Genomic DNA, 22663 nt, shown 5'->3' on the forward strand with positions numbered 1-22663 from the left:
GCAGGGTCTCGCCAAGTTGTCCAGGCAGGTCTCGAACCCGCGGGCTCAGGCAATCCACTCACCTCAGCCTCCCAAAGGCGCGGGATTCCAGGCTGAGCCACCGAGCCTGGCTCTGTCTTCCTTCTTAACCTATCTTATGTCCTTGGGTGTCTCCATTCCTTTGAAATCTTACACCACAGTCTCCTCCCTTTCCATCACTTGCCACACCTTTCTCTATTCACTCCATCACTGTTTCTAGTCACTCTTTCTTTCATATCTTCAAATTACTCCTACATCTCATCTAACGCTTTTATAGCTAAAAGGTCCAATTTTCCTCCTCTTTATGGCTTATTTCCTTGTCATGCATTCCCTCCTATCATCCACAAAACGTGGTTGTTTATCAATGACCATCTTGTCCAGCAGACTTTCAAGCTAGAAGTTGTTAGCTAGGTACTGCTAGAAACTCGAAGGCAACTCTAGTCTTTTACTAATCAAGGCACCTATCCTGAAACTTATACATTTCTTTTTCCTTGACACAAAAATCTATATTCTTTTGCAGCTTTCATACCTACTATTACAAAGCTAAGCTTCTAACACATATATGGTTTTAAACTAAATATTTTCATAACTTATTTTGGGATCAAGGCATAAACTTGTTTTCGCACATAAAAATACAGAAAAACTTCTTTGTGGGGCCTGGTTATATTTAATCAATCTATAAATTCGTTGAAATAAATAAGCTAATAGATAGTGAACCAAATACATTTACTAACATAAATGAAAAGGCACGCCACAAATTTTTCTTTCTCTTTCATTCATTCAAAAGATATTTACCGAGTGTCTGCTACATGCCAGACACTGTTCTAGGCACAGGAATACAGAAACGAACAAGACAAATAGGATCATTCTAGAGAGAACAGACAGAAAATACTGGAATTATATTCTATAAAGAAAATAAAACATGGTAATCTGATGGAGAGATACAAGAGGTGAATGCTGGGGCTACTTTAAATGGGATGGTTACAGAAAGCCTCTTCAAAGTGAATTATGAATACAGAGTGTTCACTTCACAAGGCAAAAAGTGTAATGGAGATGGATGGTGGTGATGGTTGCACAGCATTAATGCATTTAATAGCAATAAACTCTGTACTTACAAATGATAAAATTATGTTATGTGTATTTTTCTACAATAAAAAATGGAAGGAATAAATAAAGTATATTATAAGGTGCTAGGCTTGCCAAAAACACAAGAAAAAACTGACTACACTGAGGGCACAGTAAATGAAAAGGCTCTCAAGCAGGAAAATAAATAAGATTTCATACAATAATAGAAAAAGGAAAATGGTGGCAAATCTATTAACTGTTAGGCTTCCGACTTCTAAAAAGGTAGGTTTCCTTGTGAAGCTTTGGGAATTAATACAGCAGGGGAGGGTTTTTTATATCCAAGGGAAAAAAAATGGAAGTTGTTAAGAAGAATTGAGGAGAACTGATCAGAGAGACCAAAAATAAATTCTCCTGGTAGGAAAAAATATTTAATTGCTCAGTGAAGAAACAATGTTGAGTCAGAATCAAAGTGCTGACTCTGTTATCAAGATCTTCTCTTATTGCTCAAGGCTCTTATTTGACCTACTACTCCTTTAGTTCCTACACACATCTGATTTCACACTGAGTGAACTCTGGACATGCTGCATTCCTTTGTGTTTTATGTAGCACTGTCTATGCAGATGTTGACTCTTGTTTGTCATGGTTTCCCTGGCTTTGACTTGGATCTAAACTAAAATCTTGCTGTGACTTTCAGGGTTTGGAAAAACTCCCCAGAATTCAGGTGTACAGAAATGCTTTTTTGGGTTTTTTTATTCAATGCTGTAGATGTTCTTCATTCTGTATTTCCAGTCTTTCTATAGTTCTCTGGTTCTAGATTCTTCCCTAGCACCTGTTACCTATAGTGCTGGACTGATCAGTTCCCATGAGGGAAGAAAATATGCTAACAAGAGGCATTTGAGGGAAGATATGTTGACATGATAGACAGGAATCAAAACTTAAGATAGGAAAAGTATCTGGCAGAGTTGGTCTATGATAAGAAATTTATGAAGAGGGTAGATCCTTAAGCCCTTTCTAATGATCAATTTTTTTCTTGTTCATTTGTGTTTAGTTTACTTTTCTCACTGCAAGTTTTTCTTGACAGCTTTTCTTTTTTCAGAAACTTACCCATGGCAGGTTTTTCTGCAATGAATTTTCCTTTCTCCTCCTTTTCTTCCTGATAATAAACTGTTTTAAAACTTAAAAAACAAAACCAAACAAAAACATTCAGCTTAGAAGGCCAGAAAGTAGCTCTGACAAGATCTTTCTCTTGCCTCAGTAGTATCTGCTTTGATGAAGTGGGAAGAAGAAACTGGTACTGTGATGGGTTCTCCAGGAAAGTGGGTATCAGAGATCAGGGGAGAGAACTGAGTGAGGTTACTGTTACTATGGGAGATAAGTTTAAATAAGGCAGTCAATAGCACTTTCTTATAGTGTATACCTAGATGTAAAACTTAAGAGGTCTTTATAAATATCAGGCATTTGGGTTAGCATTATCAAAAGTGAATTCTGGGGCAGGCATAAAATAAAATTATTTATTGGCAGACTCAGCCCAAAAATGCAAACCAAAATGCTATGTTCTTATAACATGGGGGTAGAGGAAAAGTGTATCTCAGCATCTTTAAACTACTATCAGCATATAAAAATAAGGACATGATAATCTCTTTAAATAAATCCTATTTTGGCCAGACACAGTGGCTCAGCCTGTGATCTCGGCACTTTGGGGGGCTGAGGTGAGAGGATTGCCTGAGCCCAGGGTTTCAAGACCAGCCAGGGCAACTTGGTGAGACCTTGTCTCTACAATAAATCACAAAAAAACGAGCCGGGCGTGGTGGCATGCGTCTGTAGCTTCAGTTACTTGGAAGGCTGAGGTGGAAGGATTGTCTGAGCCCAGCAGGTCAAGGATGTGGTGGCTGTGGGTGCGCCAACGCACTCCAACCTGGGCGACAAAGAGTGAGACTCCAACTCAAAAAAAAAAAAAAAAATCCTACTTTAATCCTATACAGCTCTCAACTTAAGATGCAAATACATGTTTTGCTTATCTTCTTTAACCAAGGAATACAATGTATTAACCAAGGAATACAATGTACTTTGGGGAAAAACTGAAAAAGCATTCAGTGCTTATCAAATTTTACATCAGTGTATCATGTGATACTTGCTTACTCACTTCTTTTGGACTCTCTGCTTTTGATTTCAAGATACTATATTTTTAAAAGAGTCAGGGTCTCCCCAGGGTGGAGTGCAGTGGTGGTATTATAGCTCACTAACCTCAAACTCTTGGGCTCAAACAATCTCCCACCTCAACCTCCCGAGTAGCTAGGACTACAGGTGTGTGCCACCACACCCTGCTAATTTTTCCGATTTTTGCAGACACAGGTCTACACTATGTTGCCCAGGCTGGTCTTGAACTCCTGGCCTCAAGCAATCCTCCTGCCTTGGCTCTTTGTGCTCTATTACTCTTCTGTAAAACTTTTCAGTCTCCTTTGTTCACTCTTATGCCTTTGTCCACCAGTGTTGGTGTTGTTGAGAATTTTACTTTGTCTCCTTTCATTCTCTCTTGTTGATCTCATTTCTTATTTTGCATTCAACTACTGCCAGGGTCTGGACGTAATTGCCAGTGTGGTAGTGTTGAGAGGTGGGGACTAGGGAGAGGTGTTTGGGTCACAGACGTAGATCCTTCACGACAAGATTAATGCCACTTAGCAGAAATGAGTTCTCATTCTCATGGGAAGGAGTTAGTTCCCCTGACAGTGGATTGTTATAAAAGGAGGCTGCCCCTCTTGTTTTGTCGTTTTGCAGAGGCCTGCTTCTCCTCTGACCTTTTCCATCATGTTTTGACCAAGCATGTAACCCTCAACATAAGCTGGTCAGAGGTAGAGCTATGCTCTTGAATTTCCCAGCTTGCAGAATCATGAGCTAAATAAACATCTTTTCTTTATGAACTACTCAGTTTCAGGTATAGTAAATATACCGGGACTAAGACAACTACCCTTTATTCTCTAATTTCCCAAATCTACTGATATGATGCTGTATCTACTCCTATTTTTAGCCAGACCTCTTAGCACAGGTCCAGACATTTATAACCAATTGATACTGGACATGACAACCACTTTTAAATTGCCTTCTCTGCTTCTGACCTTTCTAATTTTCAATCCACGCTTCAGACTTCTGACTGTAATGTGACCATGTTATTAAACTACTTAAATGTTTTCAATGGTTCCTTACTGCCTTCAGCATTAAAATAGTCCTTAGTATAATATACAAGAAACTCCAATATCTAATTCAATCCTGTCTCTCCAAAAGTAGCCAAGGTCCTCTGAATGAGTCCTGCTGTGCTTTTGAACAGGCTGCTCCAAATTTTTTGAAAACCCCACCTACCATGCCTGTTATAGGATCAATTACACACGTTTCAAAACTAGCTCAGTGGCAATTAAATTCAATATGTATGAAGGACATTTTACATGCTGGCACTAAGTCCCTATACCCATGGGATTTATTCATGCGTGTGTCTCTCCAGAGTGTTGGGAGTTAAATTAATAAATAGGGAACTAGTGATAAAGCTTATGATTAAAATGAAACAAGTTGATGACAGTGACTAGGAGGGCTTCTTTAGAGTGGATGGCTGAAGACTTCTCTGAGGAAGGAGGTTACTCTGAAGAAGACCTGAGATATCCCTTGAAAGCTATTGGTAACTATCCTCCAACAACTTATGTCTATCAAAGCATTCAATATACTATGTGCATTTTAAAATTCTTTGTTTTATCTGTATCTAACCAACTACACACTCATGTTTCTGAGGGGAAGAACTCAGTCTTTTCATTTTAAATCACTCTCTCCTAACACAAAGCTTGGCATGTAGTTGATGTTAAATTAAAGTTGCTAAATGAATGAATCAATAACATAGAACAGCTCTCAAACAATGGCGCAAAAAAGACAAGAGTAATACCATACGAAAATTTACAAGACCACATGAAAGTTTTCAGGACCAAAGAACACTGAAATTCAGAAAGATAACAGCTGATGGCCCCAACTTTCATTCCATACACCCAAACATAAAAAGGGAGAAGCTGGATGACAAGGTTCATAATTGGATGACCAAGCAACTTGATATGATGCTATATCTACTCCTATTCTCCCCAAAGTGCTCCTTATGCCTTCTTTCTAGCTATTCTTGGTTTTTGCTTTTTCCATACTCACAAGTCACTTCATCAACTTCAGATAATTTGATTCCTGAATCCCCGCTTTCACTTCCTCAGAGCCTAACTTTAGCCTGAATTTGGCTTCCAGCTTTAATCACAGTTAATGGAATCTCAGCTCACTTTCTTTGGTAGTCACAAGATAATATAGTGACACTTGTTTCCTCCGCAATATGGTCTCGGCATTGTTTTCTAGTTTATACAAAGTAAGAATAACTGAATTATATACCAAGTCACATACTTCCATTAAGCCTTTAAACAAATCCTATCCTAAAATCTTGGGCTTCTCTATCTATAGTGTGATCATATAATTTAGTGTGAAAGCTGGGACCTTTTAAGAATGAAAAAGGATGTTTTATTATAATTACAGGCAACAGATGTAAGACAGTTTTTATGGTCATCCTCTCTATAGAGCAGTTTCCTAAAGAGCCTTATCCTTAACAATGATTTCCTTCTAGGCTTTCTGTTTTTCTGGCCAAACTGGTCCCTCACACTATAACTTCTATGGCTTCATGTTTGACTCCTTCAGTGCTGAAAGAACTTTTCAGGATTTGTCATTACCTTGTGTAGAGATTCATATGTGGAAACTCTTAATAATAGTAATAATAAACAGAGGTAACATTTATAGAGCTCTTATAATAAGCTAGGCATTGTGATAAGCCTTTTATGTTTTATTGAATTCTTTTTATAATCTTGTGACATTTCAGAGATAAAAGAAAACTAAGGCTTAAATGGTTAATATACCCAAGGGCACACACTGGTCATACAGAATTTATACTTACTCCCGGAACAGTTTGCTTAAAATGTTCATGTTCTTAAATACTATAATGTATATAATCCCTCACTGTAAAATAAACTTTTAATGGGAAAATATCAATCATTATAAATGAAATCTCTAATGTTTCATAGACCCTATATTTCTCTTATTAATAAGATAATAATATTGGTCACATAACACCTATCTATATCCTAGACTAATGGTTCTCAAAAGTTTGGAATTGTGTATCCCAGTGGTAAAAAATTTGGAGCATATACTCCTTGATACATGTATGTTTAGAAATTATATATGTGTACCAATGTAGTAATAGAGTTTATAAACTACAGAACACAATCCAAAATAAAAATTAAAAATATGAAATTAAAAATAAACGTAAGTCCTAATATTTTTCCCACATCCCAAAGGGTTATATTACCCACCCACTGAAAGACCATTCTGGAAACACATCATCTATATTAGTGCATCTCAAATTTTAATGTGCATAGTAGTTAACTGGAAATCTTGTTTTTAATGCAGATTTTGATTCAGTATGTTTGGGATAGGCCTGAGAGTCTGTATTTCTAATGAGTTCCCAAGTTATAGTTACACTGTTCACCCATGGAATACACTTGAGTAACAAGAATTCAAATAAAAGATTAATGTTTAGCAGCACTTATGCTGCTATTTTCAAGGAGATAAACTAAAGTCAACACTGGCAACACTGAGAAAAACTACTTTTTAAACCACAGAACAACCCTTTACATACTAACCATAGTATCAATGAACACATGTAAATGCAGATAATCATCATGAGTGGGCATATACATAGCTAATCTATATCCTTAAAAAACTGATTTTGTTTTCATGTTCTTCTTTTCTATCACCAAAGACAGCAGCAAATGGAAATTAAGAAAATAAATAGGGACAAAGAGCAAAATGAAAAGATGTATTTTCACCTGCTTCCTACATGAAATCAGTAAGCAGGCAACTTGTGGTTAACAATTACTGTCTAACATATATATAACATATATATAATATATATGTTATGTGGCACTCATGGCCATCCTGGTGTCAACCTGCTGGGCTCTGCTGATCCTTCTGCCTCAGCCTTCCAAGTAGCCGGAACTACAGTCGTGCGCTACTATGCCTGGCTAGTTTTTTGATTTATTGTAGAGACGAGGTCTCGCCAAGTTGCCCAGGCGGTCTTGAACCCACAGGCTCAGATAATCAACTCGGCTTGGCCTCCCAAAATGCTGGGATTACAGGCTGAGCTACTGAGCCCGGCCAACATTTATATTTATGTTAACAGAGTTATAGCAATGTTTGTTTGCTGGATTTCTTTTGTTAGTTTTAAATAAATATAAAGAAATAAAGCCTGAAGTATATTATTTTTAAAACCTATCTGAAATTTACACAAATTTAAAAGCTCCAAATAGTTAAAATGTATAGGGATTTATGTATTAAATGAAGGCAAATTCTGAATATAAGCAAAATGAAATCAGAAAGCATTTTGGTCTTATTGTTGAAAGTCCCTGACAGATTCCTAAAAATTCCAATGCCATTGACTACATGACAATATCTCATGTTGACTCTCCAACAATTTCCAATCGTCAAATACACCACACAACAACTAACATTACACTCAAATTTCAATTATTTACCTTGTCAATCATTTTTCTTGCTTCCACTTCCTCACTGTTGGGATTCTCTAACTCAATGGTATAAGTACCCTTGTCACTTTGGTCATCATCATTATCCTTTTCAGAAGTAGCAGAAGTTGCTTGATTTTTTAACATTTTATCCATCTCCTGGCTTGGTCTGTGCCCAAGACTCCCTGAACTTCTTAATAATGCAGTTTGTAGGAAGGGTATTGACACCGATGGCTCCTCTGATTTCTGTTTTAACAATTTCCCATGTGGAACACCATGCCCCCCTCTGTGATGCGTAGAGCTAGTCTGTAAAGACAAAGAAACCACTTTGGCATCTGCTGTTGGAGATTTTGCTTTCTCAAGTTTTGTATGTGGTGTTGAATATGTAGTTTCCTGACACAAGATTCCTGTACTTTGAGTAAAAGAATATGACCTTCTTTTTCTGGGATTGTCTTCATCAAAGAATGCAATCATAAAAGCAGTTTGACTTACAACAGCTTGGTCTTGATGCTTTTCAGCAGCCTGGACCTTCTGTAGCTTTTTCTGTTCTGAATGGTGGCGCCGTAAGTGTTCCTCAAGAGTTGCACGTTTGCTACAGCGCCTGTGAGCCCCAGCATTCTCTGAATCACTTTGTGTACCATCATCATGTTTATTTCCTGGACGAAAAAAAAGAAACCATACAATAGAGAACGAAAAAACCCCATGTTGAAAATTAGAAGTATATACAAAAGTGCCATTTGTTTTTGCCCCTCCTCCTTTTCAATCCAAAGTCATATGTTCTCTTCAGTAACAGGCTCTGCAAACGTCCCTCAATCGCAATGGTTACATTCAAATTTTATCAACTAACAATGAGGTCCTTTATAGACAACTGAACAGGACTGCCTTTCTTTCTCCAAATTTTAACTTTATAATGATTCATCAATGCCTTAATAGATAAGCAATGCTCTACCATCTGTGATATCTGTACTTACAACATCAATAAATATTAATTCTGCCTTCAAACATTATACCTTATTTAACCATCAAAAACATGATTCTAGCATTAGAGAGGAAGAAAGATAAGAAAAAGGGAAATATCACTGAAATGGTTACTGTTACAAAGGACAAGAGAATACAAATGCTATTCAAATGTGATGAATATTAGCTCTCACTGATGCTCAATACTTTCAAAAGTTCAGCGTGTGTTTCCTTTTAAATTAAAGACTTGTAGTTTCAACTAATTACTGCACAAATTTTTCCAAACCTCTTTCCAGCTATAAGAATTTTTTAAAATTATTAATAGAACCTATATCTTCTCCACAAAGCATATAGAGTCAAGTTAGAATATGTTTGAATTTTCAAAGATCAGTTTCCTAACAAAGGTTTCTCTATTTTAGAGCAAGTAAAAACCAATGAATAGTTACCCTTCATAGTTTTGTTAGAAATTAGATGTGGCACTACAAAAATTAATATTTTTCACTGATTTAAAATTCTCATTATCCAAGTAACAAGAATATTAGAAGAAATAAATCAAATGAGAAACATCAAAATAGCATGAAATTATTAGAAAATCAAGAGTTATTCTATGAATGTTTTAGATGGGATCACAAATCAAAGATTAAATCATGGGTTCTTTAGAAGCAATAAATGAATTTAGTCAACCAGGTACATTCCAGTGCTTCCAGGACTAAATCTGTTTTTAAAATTTCCCTGAGCTACAAATTTTAATGTGAACACCTGCTAGATAACATGGTACCAAACAAGATAATGATTAGAAATGAAAGACCTGAGGACAGGGGAGAAGCAAAGGACACACGTCTAAGCAAAAAGTCGAGTTTTAATACTCACAGGTTTGTTCTCAATGAATTTAGAGGTTACCAACTGGTCCTACTGATTTAACACAAAAGCATTAGCTGTAAAAATGTGGCATATAAAATGAGTGAAAAGACTCAGAAAAGAGTATTGCAGAACACACAGAAAAGGATGATGTTTGGAAAAGAGAAACAAAGGCAGTGAATAAGACCAAAATGAAGGATATTCAGGGAGTATTCCCATCAAAATAATAGTGATGAATACTATAAAAATCAGACATGACAACAAATCTGAAATTTTTCTTCAAATTGACTTAAATTTAAAGCACAATTTGAAAAGAAATATACAGATGCTTAATTAATGGAATCTCCACCTCAGAGGATCAAAGCTAATCATTAATAACAGGTGAAAGACAAAACCCAAACACAAATTTGTGACACGATGGTGGAGGAGCCAGCCAAACTATGTGAGTCTCTACGTGAGTGAGCATATGGACACTTTTGTATACGTGTCTGTGAGTAAGTGGACAAGTGAGTGGCTGACTGAGTGGGGACTCAAGAACAAGTAACCAGAGTTCCCCTGGTGAAGCAGCTGGTGCTGCAGCTGCTCTGCTTGGTCCCTTGCACTTCCTGGGGTGCAGAAGCCAAGCATCATTTTTTAAAATCAGCAGAGCCCATCCTGGGAAAAAGCGGCCAGAAGTAACTGCTAGCTCCAGGCTCGGCCTCACCACTGTAACACCTGGCCGGATACTGGCAGCAAGTGCTGCAGAGAGAGCACAGCAAGGGAGCCAGAAACAGAGCCCCACTGGAGAAGATGAAACAGGCACCTTGCCACCATCTTGAAAACTGGGCAGGGAAGTGCTCTGGTTTGCTCATCATGGAGTAACTGATCAATCTCTGTGACCAGCGAGTTAACTACTCAGGGGCTGATTGTGACTCAGAGGGAATATCCTGAAAACACAAACTTAGAAGAGACAGGACGAGTGTTGAGACTCAGGCATCCCAACCCCTACCTGGATTCAGCAGTGGGACAAAGGGTGCAACCAGAAAAGGATGAGGAAGACCCTCAAAGAGATCAGAGGTGCGTCCGGAGCTGACCCAACTCCCTCTTCCCTAGAAATTCTCTGAACATCAGGCCCACACTACTGAGGCACAACTGAGAGAGATAAACCCAGGTGGAGTCTGGAAGTCAGCGTGATAGAAGACTCTACACCAGGAAAACCCTGGGGAAGAGACAATCCCACACCTCCCCACTGGAGGGATCCCCCTGATAATATGAGAGTGGGAGGGGAGGACAGATCCCACCCAATCCTATGCCCCTCATCCTTCCCTGTACCACACACTGGGGAGATTGTGACTGAAGCTTTAGCCTCGCAGGACACAGAAGACAGGCTTACCTGTGAGTAGCTAAGAGGAACAATTACAGAACCTGCCAAAAGTGGGTGCTTCATGCCCAGAATTGTTTTTTTAAATTTTTCTCTTCTTTTTTATTTGTGGGTAAATGTGCATGTGAGGGTTCAATTTGTATTCCTCCATTCCTTTTCCTTTCTTCTTTTGTTTTTGGTTCTCTGTTTTTGTGTATAAGTGAATGCACTGAGTATTCATTTTTCAGTTTTTTTTCCTTCTCTTTTTTAGTTTAATGTGTGTGTAAGTGTACATACGAGGGTTCGATTTGCATTTCTCCCTCTTTTTTTCCCCTTTCCTTTCGTTGTGTGTTGGGCATGGGTGTGTGTGTGTGTGTGTGTGTGTGTGTGTGTGTGTGTGTGTGTTCAGTTTTCCTGTTTTTGTTTTAATTTTCCTGTTTGTTTTAGTGTGTGGGTGGGTGGGTGTGTGATTTAGTTTTTTGCTTTGGTTTCTGCTTTTGTTTTTCTGTGTTTTTAAAAAATTTTATTATTTTTGTCTGTTCTATTTCATTCTACTTTTCTTTGTTCTCCTCATTGCTGTTATTTTATCCTGGACTCAGGGGGTACACTCATGTACCCATTGCATTGCCATATAAAGTGGTAGTGGGGTGAGAGTGAACACTGTGATTTGCAAGTACTTTCTGAATTCTAGCTCCCCATCCTCCACCTTATTCAACTCTCAAAACTACAAGAGACAGCACAGCTTCCCACCCAACACACTGTTTCAAAATAGAACAAATTCAGAGCTCTGATGAGGGAAGAACAGAGGACTGAGAAGAGAAAGAGAAGAGAAAGCCCAGTCCACTGCCACTGAATAACAGAACTAAAGAGAAAAGAGATTGGTCACAAATGAGAAAACATCAACAAAAGAACACAAGTAATTTCCAGTGTACCAAAGAGACAATGCCTGAAAAATCAGACCTCAGAGGCCAAACAATGAAAGTCACCAATGACTGGCCCCAGAATACAACAGGGATTAGGGAATGGATGAAAAGAGTGAATAAGACTCAAGAAAGACAAGATGCAACACTGAAAGAACTTGGCCATAAAAAACTTCATCCAGGAAATAAACAACAAGATGACAAGGATGGAAAACAGAATTAATCAAGCAGAGGAAATAATCTCAGAACTTGAAGACCAAAACATGGAACTAACATCTTTAAAAACATAGAAAGAAAACTCAGAAAGAACAAAGCCTCCAAGAGATGTTAGATTGTATCAAGATGCTGAACCTATGCCTGATTGGTATCCCAGAGAGGAAAGAAAAACAGAGGTTATCCAAGAAAACACCAGAGATGTGACCATCCAAACATAACAGATACAGAGAAACCCTGCAAGACATCAAATGAGAAGACCAACCCCTAGACACATAGTAATCTGCCTACAGGAAGTAGGTACAAAAGAAAAAAATTCTAAAGGCAGCAAGAAAGGTCAGACTACCTACTGGGAAAGACCAATCAGAATAGAAGCAGATTGATTGGCAGAAACACCACAAATTATAAAGGACTGGAGTTCAATTTTAAATGTCCTCAAATATAAAAAATTACAACCAAGAATCTCCTACCCAGCCAAGATCAGCTTCATCAGTGATGGAGAATTAAAATCCTTGCCAGACATCCAATCTCTAAGATTCTATAGCTTCCAGACCAGCTCTACAGGAGACACGCAAAAAGGAATTATGCACAGAAGAAAGAAAAAAATAACGGCCACGTGCTTCCCAAGAAAACAGACAATCAACAGACAGGATGTCACGACTGCAAACTTGAAAATGCACACATATATCAAATCAAAAGTTAAAAGAAAACAAATAAAAAACTTTATAAGACCCTCATGACAGGGATAAACACTCACATTTCAATAATCAGCCTGAATGTAAATGGACTAAATGCACCACTGAAAAGATACAGAATGGCAAACTGCATTTAAAAAAAAAAAACCCAAAAAACCCAATCATTGGCTGCATCCAGGAAATTCATCTCACCACAAGGAACACACACAGACTCTAAGTTAGAGGATGGGAAAAGAATTTTCAGCAATTCGTTCAAAAAAGAAGGCATGAGTTGTAATCCTAATATCAGACAAAAAAAAAAATTTAAGCTATCAAAAATTTAGAAAGACATGGAAGGATACTATATAATGATAAAAGATTTGATCCATTAACAAGAAATATCCATCCTAAACATATATGCACCCAACACAGGTGCACTAGCATTTATAAAGCAACTACTAAGTGAACTAAAAAAAAATATTGACTCTAATAATATCACAGTTGAGGACTTAAATATCCCACTAAGAACCCTAGATAGATCATCGAGGAAAAAAAATCAACAGAGAGATCTGGAACCTCAACTATATGCTTAACCAAACAGACTTAACAGATACCCACAGAACACTCCAACCAACAACCACAGAATATACATCCTACTCATCACTACTTGGAATGTACTCCAAGATCAATAACATCCTCAGACATAAATCAAGCATGAACAAATTTCATGACTGAAATTCTGCCATGCACGTTCTCAGACCACAGTGAAATAAAAATAAATATCAACACCAACAAAATTCCCCCCAAACCCACAAAGACATAGACACTAAACAGCATGATGCTGAAAGATTCCTTGGTCAACAGAGAAATCCAAACAGGAATTAAAAGATTCCTGGAAACAAATCAAAATAAAGAAACATTTTACCAAAATCTCTGGAATGCCATGAAAACAGTTCTAAGAGAGGAATTCATATCTCTATGAACACATGACAAAAAAATGGAAAGATCACAAGTTAACAACGTAACAAATCATCTAAGGGAGCTGGAAAGGTAAGACCACTAAAACCCTAACTTTAGCAGAAGAATCCAGATTACCAAAGTAAAAGCTCAAACATGGGATATAGAAGACAAAAATACCATAGAAAAAAATTAACAAAACAAAAAGCTGGTTCTTTTTAAGGATAAACAAGATTGATGGACTCCTAGTCAAGAAAAAGAGCAAAAAAGTTCAAACAACCACAATCAGAAGCACAAAAGATCAAATCACAACTGACCCTGAAGAAATACAAAAGATCGTCAGAGATTACTATGCATACCTGTATAGAAACAAACTTAATAATCTAAATGAAGTGAAGGACTTTCTGACATCATTCAACTTTCCAAGGTTGAAATAAGAAGACATGGAGAAACTAAATAGACCAGTAACAACCCAGGAAACTGACTCCATCATAGGAAAACTACGTCTAAAAAAGAGTCTTGGACCAGATGGCTTTCCAGTGGAATTCTACAAAACATAGAAAGAGGAGCTGATACCACTCCAATTGAGAAAGATGGAACTCTCCCCCAAATCATTTTACGATGCCAACAACACACTGATACTCGAATCGGGTAAAGATCAAAGAAAGAAAGAGAATTACAGGCCAATATCCCTGATGAACATAAACGCAAAACTTCTCAACAAGATTCTAGCAAATCGGATCCAACAACACATCTCAAAAATCATCCACCATGACCAAGTAGGCTTTATCCCCAGGAAGCAGGACTGGTTCAACATCTGCAAGATCATAAATGTAATTAAAATACACCAAGAAATGTAAAAACAGGAACCACATGATTATGTCATTAGATGCACAAAAAGCTTTGGATGAAATCCAGGATCCAACCCTTCTTGATAAAAACCCTTGAACACCTAGGCATAGAAGGAACATACCTGTAAACGCCATCTATAATAAACCCACAGCCAGCATATTGATAAACAGACAGAAACTGGAAGCATTTCCCCTGAAAACTGGAAAGTTATCCTTCTTTGCTGAGAATATGATCCTATACCTTGAAAATCCAAGAGAATCTTTCAAAAACCTCTTTGCACTCATAAAGGACTTTGGCAAAGTCTCAGGGTACAAAATAAATAAGCAAAAGACAGTCATATTCTTATATACCAAAACAGGCAGAGAAACAAAATGCACAATCCCATTCACAATAGCCACAAAAAAGGAAGGAAGGAAGGAAGGAAGCCAGGCAGGCCGGCCTCAGCATCTTCCTAATCACAGAAGTGAAAGACCTTTACAATGAAAACTACAAAACATTGCTCAAAGAAGTCCAAGACAAAAACAAATGGAAAGATAGTCCAGGCTAATAATGGATTGGAAGAAACAACATTGTTAAGATGTCCATCCTTCCAAAGGCATTCTATAGATTCAACGCAATACCAATTAAATTACCAACATCATTCTTCTCAGACCTGGAAACGACAATACAGAAAATCACATGGAAACAAATGACCATGAATAGCCAAAACAATCCTCGGCAAAACAAAAACAAAAACAAAAACAAAGGTGAAGGTATTACACTTCTAGACTTTAAACTTTACTCTAAGATTACAGTAATCAAAACAGCCTGGTAATGGTACAAAAACAGGCATATAGACCAATGGAACAGGATAGAGATTCCAGAAGCTAAACTTCAATTTCTCAATTGACTCATCTTTGACAAAACCTCTGACAACAACCACTGGGGAGAGGAGAGCCTATTAAATGTAAACAGTGCTGGGAAAACTGGCTGACCACATGTAGAAGATTGAAACAGGACCCCTACCTATCACCATACACAAAAATCAACTCTAAACGGATTAAAGACCCAAACATAAAGCCTCAAACTATAAGAATCTTAGAAAACGCAGGAGACACCCTTAGAGTAGGTAAACAATCGGAGTGGGTAACCAATTCCTGATCAAAACCCCAGATGTCCATGTCAAAAGAGATGAGACAGACAAGTGGGAACTCGTCAAACTGAAAAGCTTCGGCAAAGCAATAAATCAAGAGTGGGGAGACAGCCCACAGAACGAGAAAAGATATTTGCCAACTATATACCTGACAAAGTCCTAACATCCAGGATCTACAAGGAACTCAAACGTGCTGAAAGAGAGAAAAAAACAAAACAAAACAAAAACAGTCTCACTGAAAAGTGGGGAAAAAACATGAATAGACACTTCTCAAAAGAAGACACGGGCAGCCAGCAGACACATAAAAAAGTGCTCAGCCTCAGTAATCATCAGAGAAATGCAAATCAAAACCACACTGAGATACCACCTAACCCTAATAAGAATGGCCACCATTAATAGAAAAAAATAAAAGATGCTGGCAAGGATATAGAGAAAAGTGAATGCTTCTACAAACTGGTGGGAATGTGAACAGTTCAACCTCTAAGGAAAACAGTGTGGTGATTTTCTAAAAGAACTAGAATTGACCTTCCATATGACCCAACAATTCCCTTCTGGGAATATACCCAGAGAAACTCAAATCATTCTACCAAAAAGATACCTGCAGACATATGTTTATTGCAGCACTATTCACAATAGCAAAAACATACAACCAACTATGCTGTCCATCAAAATTGGACTGGATTAAAAAAAATGTAGTACATATACACAATGGAGTATTACACAGCCATAAAGAGGGACAATCATATAGACTTTACAGTAATTTGGATGGATTTAGAGTTCATAATACTCAGTGATCTATCACAGAAACAAAAAACTGAGTATTACATGTTCTCACTTGTAAGCAGACCCTGAACATTTACCATAATACTGTAAGAAAATGATTGGCAATAGCGGGACAAACCAGGGGAGAGAGGGAGGGGAGCACACATAACATCAATAAGGGTACCTGATCTCAAACCACACAAAGTGGGGACCAAAGGGAAGCCCAAACTTTGCCTGCACAATGACCACTTATATACCTAAACCTGAATTGTATCCATCTTTAAAATTAAAAAAAAAACCAACCAAACACAACCATTAGTTAAAATAAAAAATTCACTACAGATATTACATTTTACAATGTATTTCATTGTTGTACTGGCTCTACTGAAGAGGAATCCAGTTTGTAAGAGTTAAAAATTATTAAACTCCAGTATTTCCTGCAAAGTAAGATATAACCCGGATCTCTCACTCAAAACTTTTAAAGAAAATACTATCGTTACAGAATTTAATTTTTGTCCTTACATATAAATTTTGGCACTTAGTGGTGTCAGCCTCTTCCAAGTATTTTTCCTATTACTTGTGGTCTAAAGCTTACATTATAGATTAGTCATTTTTTAAATGACAAATTATTATTCCTTCTTATAAATCTCAATGTCAAGTTATCTATTCTGAGCTGTAATTTTCTGTTTTTACTCAACAAAAAGATTACCTCAAAATTTTCCTCACCAAGTTTCTTTCATTCCCTTTTGTTTATTATTAATCACATCTAAACATGTTGAAGTTATTTTAATATTTTTTGGGGGTATGATATCTGTGGCCAAAAGAAGCTGCAACTCTCCTAAAGGGTAAAAGTGTATGGGCTTTGTGAACATTATTTTCCTCACTGTCCCAAAGCGCGTGCACTTCACTCTTGTAGGAGCAAGGTTTTTTGGGTTTTGTTTTGCCTATCTTCAATTTTTTGACTGATCGATCTAAACAGTTGCTGAAAGTCTAATTCTTGCAAAATTCTTACTAATTGCTATAATTACATTTATCTAGAACCTGGGTATATACTTTTGGTATCCTAAGTTGTGGAATATTATCTAGTGATAATATCTAAGCTGCTGCTCTGACTTTTGGAGAAAGTCATAATTAATTTTTAAATCTCTTGGGAGAAATAAAACGGATCTCTCTTGGATCAAAAATGAGCTATACTCACAAAAACATTTTCTTCGTTGGCTTGTAAAATGGTCTGAAGGTAAATCCAAAAGAAGGGTTCTCAGCAATGGTACCATACTGAAATATATGTCTACCTATAAATCAACTTTGAAGTACAATAGTAAATTGATTACATAATTTCTGGTTTTAAAATGTTTAATCATTAATGTATAGGTACAGTGCATATGAACATTAATGGAATTAGACTCACAATGGGCTCTATGAGTAGAGAATGTTTTAAAATGATGGCTTAAAAATAATAGTTAATAGAGAAAATAGTTATAATGACTAAATAAAGTTATAATAGCAGGGCTGCCAAAAAAAGTATACACACTTTAAGATGTTTGCTGTAATCAGAAGTGTCTAAACACTGATGGTAACCACTTTGAGCACTTCTTACAAATGCAGAAGCCAAAGATGACTTGAGTTCATTTTACTGAGTATTATAATTTTAATACAGTTTTTTACTTTTCTTAAAATGTACACATTTTTGTTTTGGCATCTTCTAAATAAAAGGGTTTAAAGGAGGTATTTTTTTAATGGTACCCTATCTTTTACCTCATACTTTATTAAGAGTGTTTAACACGATTATTTCTATATTTTCAAGGTTTAAGCTACCTGTTATACTATACTAGGATATCAGTATTATTTATCCAATTTTATTTGTGAGCTTTAACCTATACAGACATATAGAGGGGAGATCCAAAAAATTCAGAATTTATAAAAAATTATGTATTTATTCTTACATATTTAAACTTCAGTCACCTTCAAAGTACTCTCCATTTGATGCAATGCACCTGTTGAGACGCTTTTGCCACTGCTCAAGAGTTTTTTTACCTTGCCCATTGTGATGCATTTTAGTGCTTCTACTGTTTTTTGTTTCGCCTATTCCACATAGGCAAAACATCTCCCTTTGAAAACTTTTCATTTGGGGAAACAAAAAAAGTTGCTCGGGTGAGAACAGTGAACAGGGAGGGTAGGGCACGGGGATCATGTCATTTTTGGCCAAAAGTACTGAACACTCAGCATGGTATGGGTGTTGTCATGGTGGAAGAACTAGTCACCTGTTTGTCATAACTTGGGACTTTTCTTCCTCAAATCATTATGCAATCTTTTCAAAACTTCAGAAAAAACTTTGGTTGACCATTTGATCTAGAGGATAAAATTCTAAGTGTACTACAAGGGGACCAGCTTCCAAAAGAAAAAGATAATTCTGGTTTTTGTGGTTCCCACCTATGTAGAACTCAATTATGAATTAATATTGTCTAGTAAAAGATAACAATCACATCTCAACAGAACACATGCCAGGTAATTTCTGAAAACTACAAGTAAATAATGTAATAGGCACCTACAAAGAATTATGTAATCATCACTTCATCTCATAGTCCTGAAATGTCTTAGAAGCAAATTAGACTTAAGTATATGAATACTATTTCTTCATTACTTGATAAGAATGCCAGGGCATAAGATTAAATTAGGCTCAGACTTGTCATTGATAGAAACATCATTTATTGTTTATTCAAATTACTGAGTACTTAGCATATGCTCTAGTACCAGATGAAGTGTTAGGAGTACAGAGTAAGCCATTTAAGGCATCTGACCTCAAAGGGCATCTTTTTTTAAAGACCAATAACTCCTAATAAAGTAATAGAATGGTCAGATAAACATTTAATCACAATTTGTTCAAAACCATTTTCCTTAAAGCTTATTAAATAAGAGTAACACAAATCTGTATTCAATTGACTAAAAAATAAATTTAGTTGGTAAAATAATTGAGAAAAAACTGATCAGTGGATACCTCAATGTACAGGCATATGGATTTTATTAATTTGGGCTAAAAGCTATACTAATAAAGCATATATAATAACTACTTCACAAATGAACATTCAACTATAGTTTTCATAAATTCCTAATACTGAAAAATTTTTAAACTGGAATTTTAGATTCCCAGTAAATATTTCTAGATCAAAAATCTTTGTTTTATGAATAACCACTGAGAGCAGTTTGAAGCAACAATGTGAGTATATTACCCAAGTGAAACTTTCACAGCTTACTGCAGCCTCAACCTCCTGGACTCAGGTGATCCTTCTGCCTCAGTCTCCCAATAGCTAGGACTATAGGCGTGTGTCACCACACCTAGCTAATTTTTTGATTTTTTTTTGTAGAGACGAGCCCTAGTTATGTTGCCCAGGTTGGTCTTAAATTCCTGGGCTCAAGCAATCCTCCTGACTCAGCCTCCCAAAGCGTTAGGATTACAGACATGAGCCACCACGCCTGGCCTCTAGCAAAAGGCTTAACATTTCTTTCAAAATCTACATACTGACATCACACTAGAGAACAGAACTGAATGTATCTTTCCCTTACTAGAAAATGATGAGACTTGTCTTCTAGAGAATTTCACTGGTGAACTAAATCAATTTCTTATTTCCACAGGAAAAATAAACATACTAAATGGCGTAAATATAAGTTAATAAAACCAATGTGGTTTTATCTAGAAAATGAATGAAGGAACGCCATTTTGAAGGAGTAAGTTTGTTATAAGCAGTGTGGCTTCCTTTTGAGCTTTAAAATTAAATATAAACTTTGAAAAAGCAGGTGCTTACTACCATATAATGAACGAATAGTAGGATGGTAACTGTTAGAACTGAATTTTCTTTATCATAAAATAGAAAGCTCTGAAATGATCAATTCACTTTACCTTTCAACCTTTTCAAGTACACGGGAACATCACTTTTAATGCTTTTAGAATTTTCTTCTGTTCTTTCCCATACCATTTGAGGAGGGTTGTTTTGTGCTAGCCAGTCAGCGACTTTGTTTTCTGGTGCCATCATTCCTGATTGAATTCCCAGCAAGTCTTGAGTTCCAGGAGAAGACTTCTTTGACTTGTGGCGCTGATCAGAAGTAAATTTTGTCACATGATCTCTAATAGTTACCTTCCCTGGGGTACTGTCATCAAATTCAATGGTAAATGAAGCATGCCCTGCGCCTGTTGTATGGGAACTGGGTATGTCTTTTGTTGGGATTTCATGAATAGTGCTCTCTGTTATTTGTGATGGTTGCTGGAATTCTTTTGTAGGGATTTCAAAATAACTTGGTTCCCTACAGAAAGGAAAAAGTACTTCTTCATTTGCAGCTGCAGATTGTTCCTCAACTTGCTTTGCATCTATGCTGCACCCTAATAAGAAAAATAAAAGAAATTTCAAAATATTTGAGAGCTTCTTGCGCTTGAGCAAGTCTGGTAATGGCCATTTGTATTACTCCATATGAATCAGAAGGCAGATCACAGTCTGGATGAAAAACAATGGCTTTTATATCATAGACCAAATGTCACAGAGAAGAAAGAATCTCGATTATAAACATGCCATTCAATTACCAATAGGAGATGCAAGATAAGCAGCAGCAATGACAAAGGATAGCAAAGCAGTTAAGAGATGGATCTTGCATAACTAGGCTCATGTTTTTTCCAACTTGGACCTATAAATCATCAAGGTGCAAAAAGAACTGAAACCAAATGGAAACGGATATGCATGTTCAATATATGTTTATATCAAGAGTGACAGAAAAAGCATGAATTTCCTTATCAAATCACCAGGATGAGATTTCTGAAATATTTACAAATGTATTTAGAGCTCCAAAAGAGAACAGGTGCCAAATGAGGATATAAACATGAAGTAAATATGTAAGTGATGTTCTGGAAGTAATGATTCCACTTACCATTCTTTACTATTACATTCAGAACATTACTTTTAGAATGATAAAAATAACATGGCTGATATGTGATCCTTGCAAGAAGATATATTTTATAAAGACTATAACAGGTGGTTTGCTTGCAGCATTGCAATCCAAGTAGCAGTGTAAAAGATGAAAGGTAAAAATGAAAAGTCAGTCATCAGCCAATAACTCCAAAAGAAAATTAGTTCACATTTCTATGCAGCAGAATGTACACAGTATTAAAAATTCTTGCAGGAAATCTCAGATTAACAAGAAAATGTTTGCAGAACGAACAAGCAACTCTGGAACACTATCACTATTCTTTTGTTGTCTCTAAAACTACCATTAATGTGTAAAAACACACGAATTTACAAATAAAATAAAGAGTACATAAATGAAAATGATAACTAAAATGCTTTCAAGTATGTTATTAACTAGTACAAATATAAAAGAAAAAACTAAACATTATACTGCCCTGTTGCTGAGGAAGCAAAAGAATCATGTCTATTATCAAGATGTTAATGAGTTTGAGTGAAATATATTTCCCTAAAGCTAAAAAGTTCATTGTGTTTTTCAATAGACTGACAGGAAAACCATTTATAGAAATTTATTAGGAAAAAAAAAGATACAGGGAGACTAAGTTGTTTTCAATCATTTTCTAATTAAATGAAGTATTTGGTCTACTGAAACATTTTTCAAATATTAAATCCCGGTGAGATTCATCATGTGCTGTAATTGATTGCCCGGCAATATTCTGAATATGAAATAACCATAAAACTATCTGCTTTTAGGTTATAGAAGAATGAAATACTAACACCCTGTAATCACATGTGTGGGTAGGGTATAGAAAACATCAAGTTCAATTTCTAAAATAATAATAGTAACAATAATAAATTGTGAAAAAATCTAAAAAGAAGGCAAGGAGAAACTATGAGACTGTCAAATTTTTAATGTAAATATTATCCTTTTCAAAATCTATTCAGTTTTTCTTACCACTGAAAATGAAAGAATAGTTTTGAAAAGACCTTATGAGAGCAATAACTGAACAGAGAGTATTTGGCAGATTATTATAGGACATGACTCTTAATAACCTGAAGTCACGTTTTAAACATTTCTTAATAAAGAGTTAATATAACTTTTTCTTAAAAATAAAATGTCCATCTGGACTTTTGAGTGTATAAAGTCATGTCACATAAACTTTTCATGAAAATAAAACGTACTAACTACTCCTCATATATTAATAGCTCATTAATGATATTTTTCTATTTTTCAGAAATTATTTACTATGTACAATATCCTATACTTGATCAAATCCACATAGCATCATTGGTTTATAAACCTATCCTCCCTCCCTCCCTCTCTCCTCTCTCCTCTCTCTCTCTCTCCCCCTCTCCCTCACATATAAATACATTTTGCATGTTTGTTTTTGC

At 36.2% G+C, this 22663-nt stretch overlaps 1 protein-coding gene across 6 annotated transcripts in view; it reads right to left on the reverse strand.

Moving 5' to 3' along the window:
* CEP170 (centrosomal protein 170) overlaps positions 1 to 22663 on the reverse strand; it is a 127367-nt gene that overhangs the window by 60226 nt on the left and 44478 nt on the right. For 3 of the 6 annotated variants that reach the window (XM_008068993.1, XM_008068992.1, XM_008068991.1), the window contains exons 7-9: positions 20221 to 20697; positions 8154 to 8317; positions 7674 to 7967 (exon numbers count right to left, since the gene is read on the reverse strand). In XM_008068993.1, the coding sequence (XP_008067184.1) occupies positions 7674 to 7967; positions 8154 to 8317; positions 20221 to 20697 (935 nt within the window). The remainder of the gene's footprint in view (positions 1 to 7673; positions 7968 to 8153; positions 8318 to 20220; positions 20698 to 22663) is intronic. The other 3 variants (XM_008068996.1, XM_008068995.1, XM_008068994.1) reach the window with 1 other exon arrangement.

This window comes from Carlito syrichta, unplaced genomic scaffold (assembly GCF_000164805.1).
Source record: "Carlito syrichta isolate Samal-C Ts95f unplaced genomic scaffold, Tarsius_syrichta-2.0.1 Scaffold311719, whole genome shotgun sequence".
NCBI classification, from domain to species: domain Eukaryota; kingdom Metazoa; phylum Chordata; class Mammalia; order Primates; family Tarsiidae; genus Carlito; species Carlito syrichta.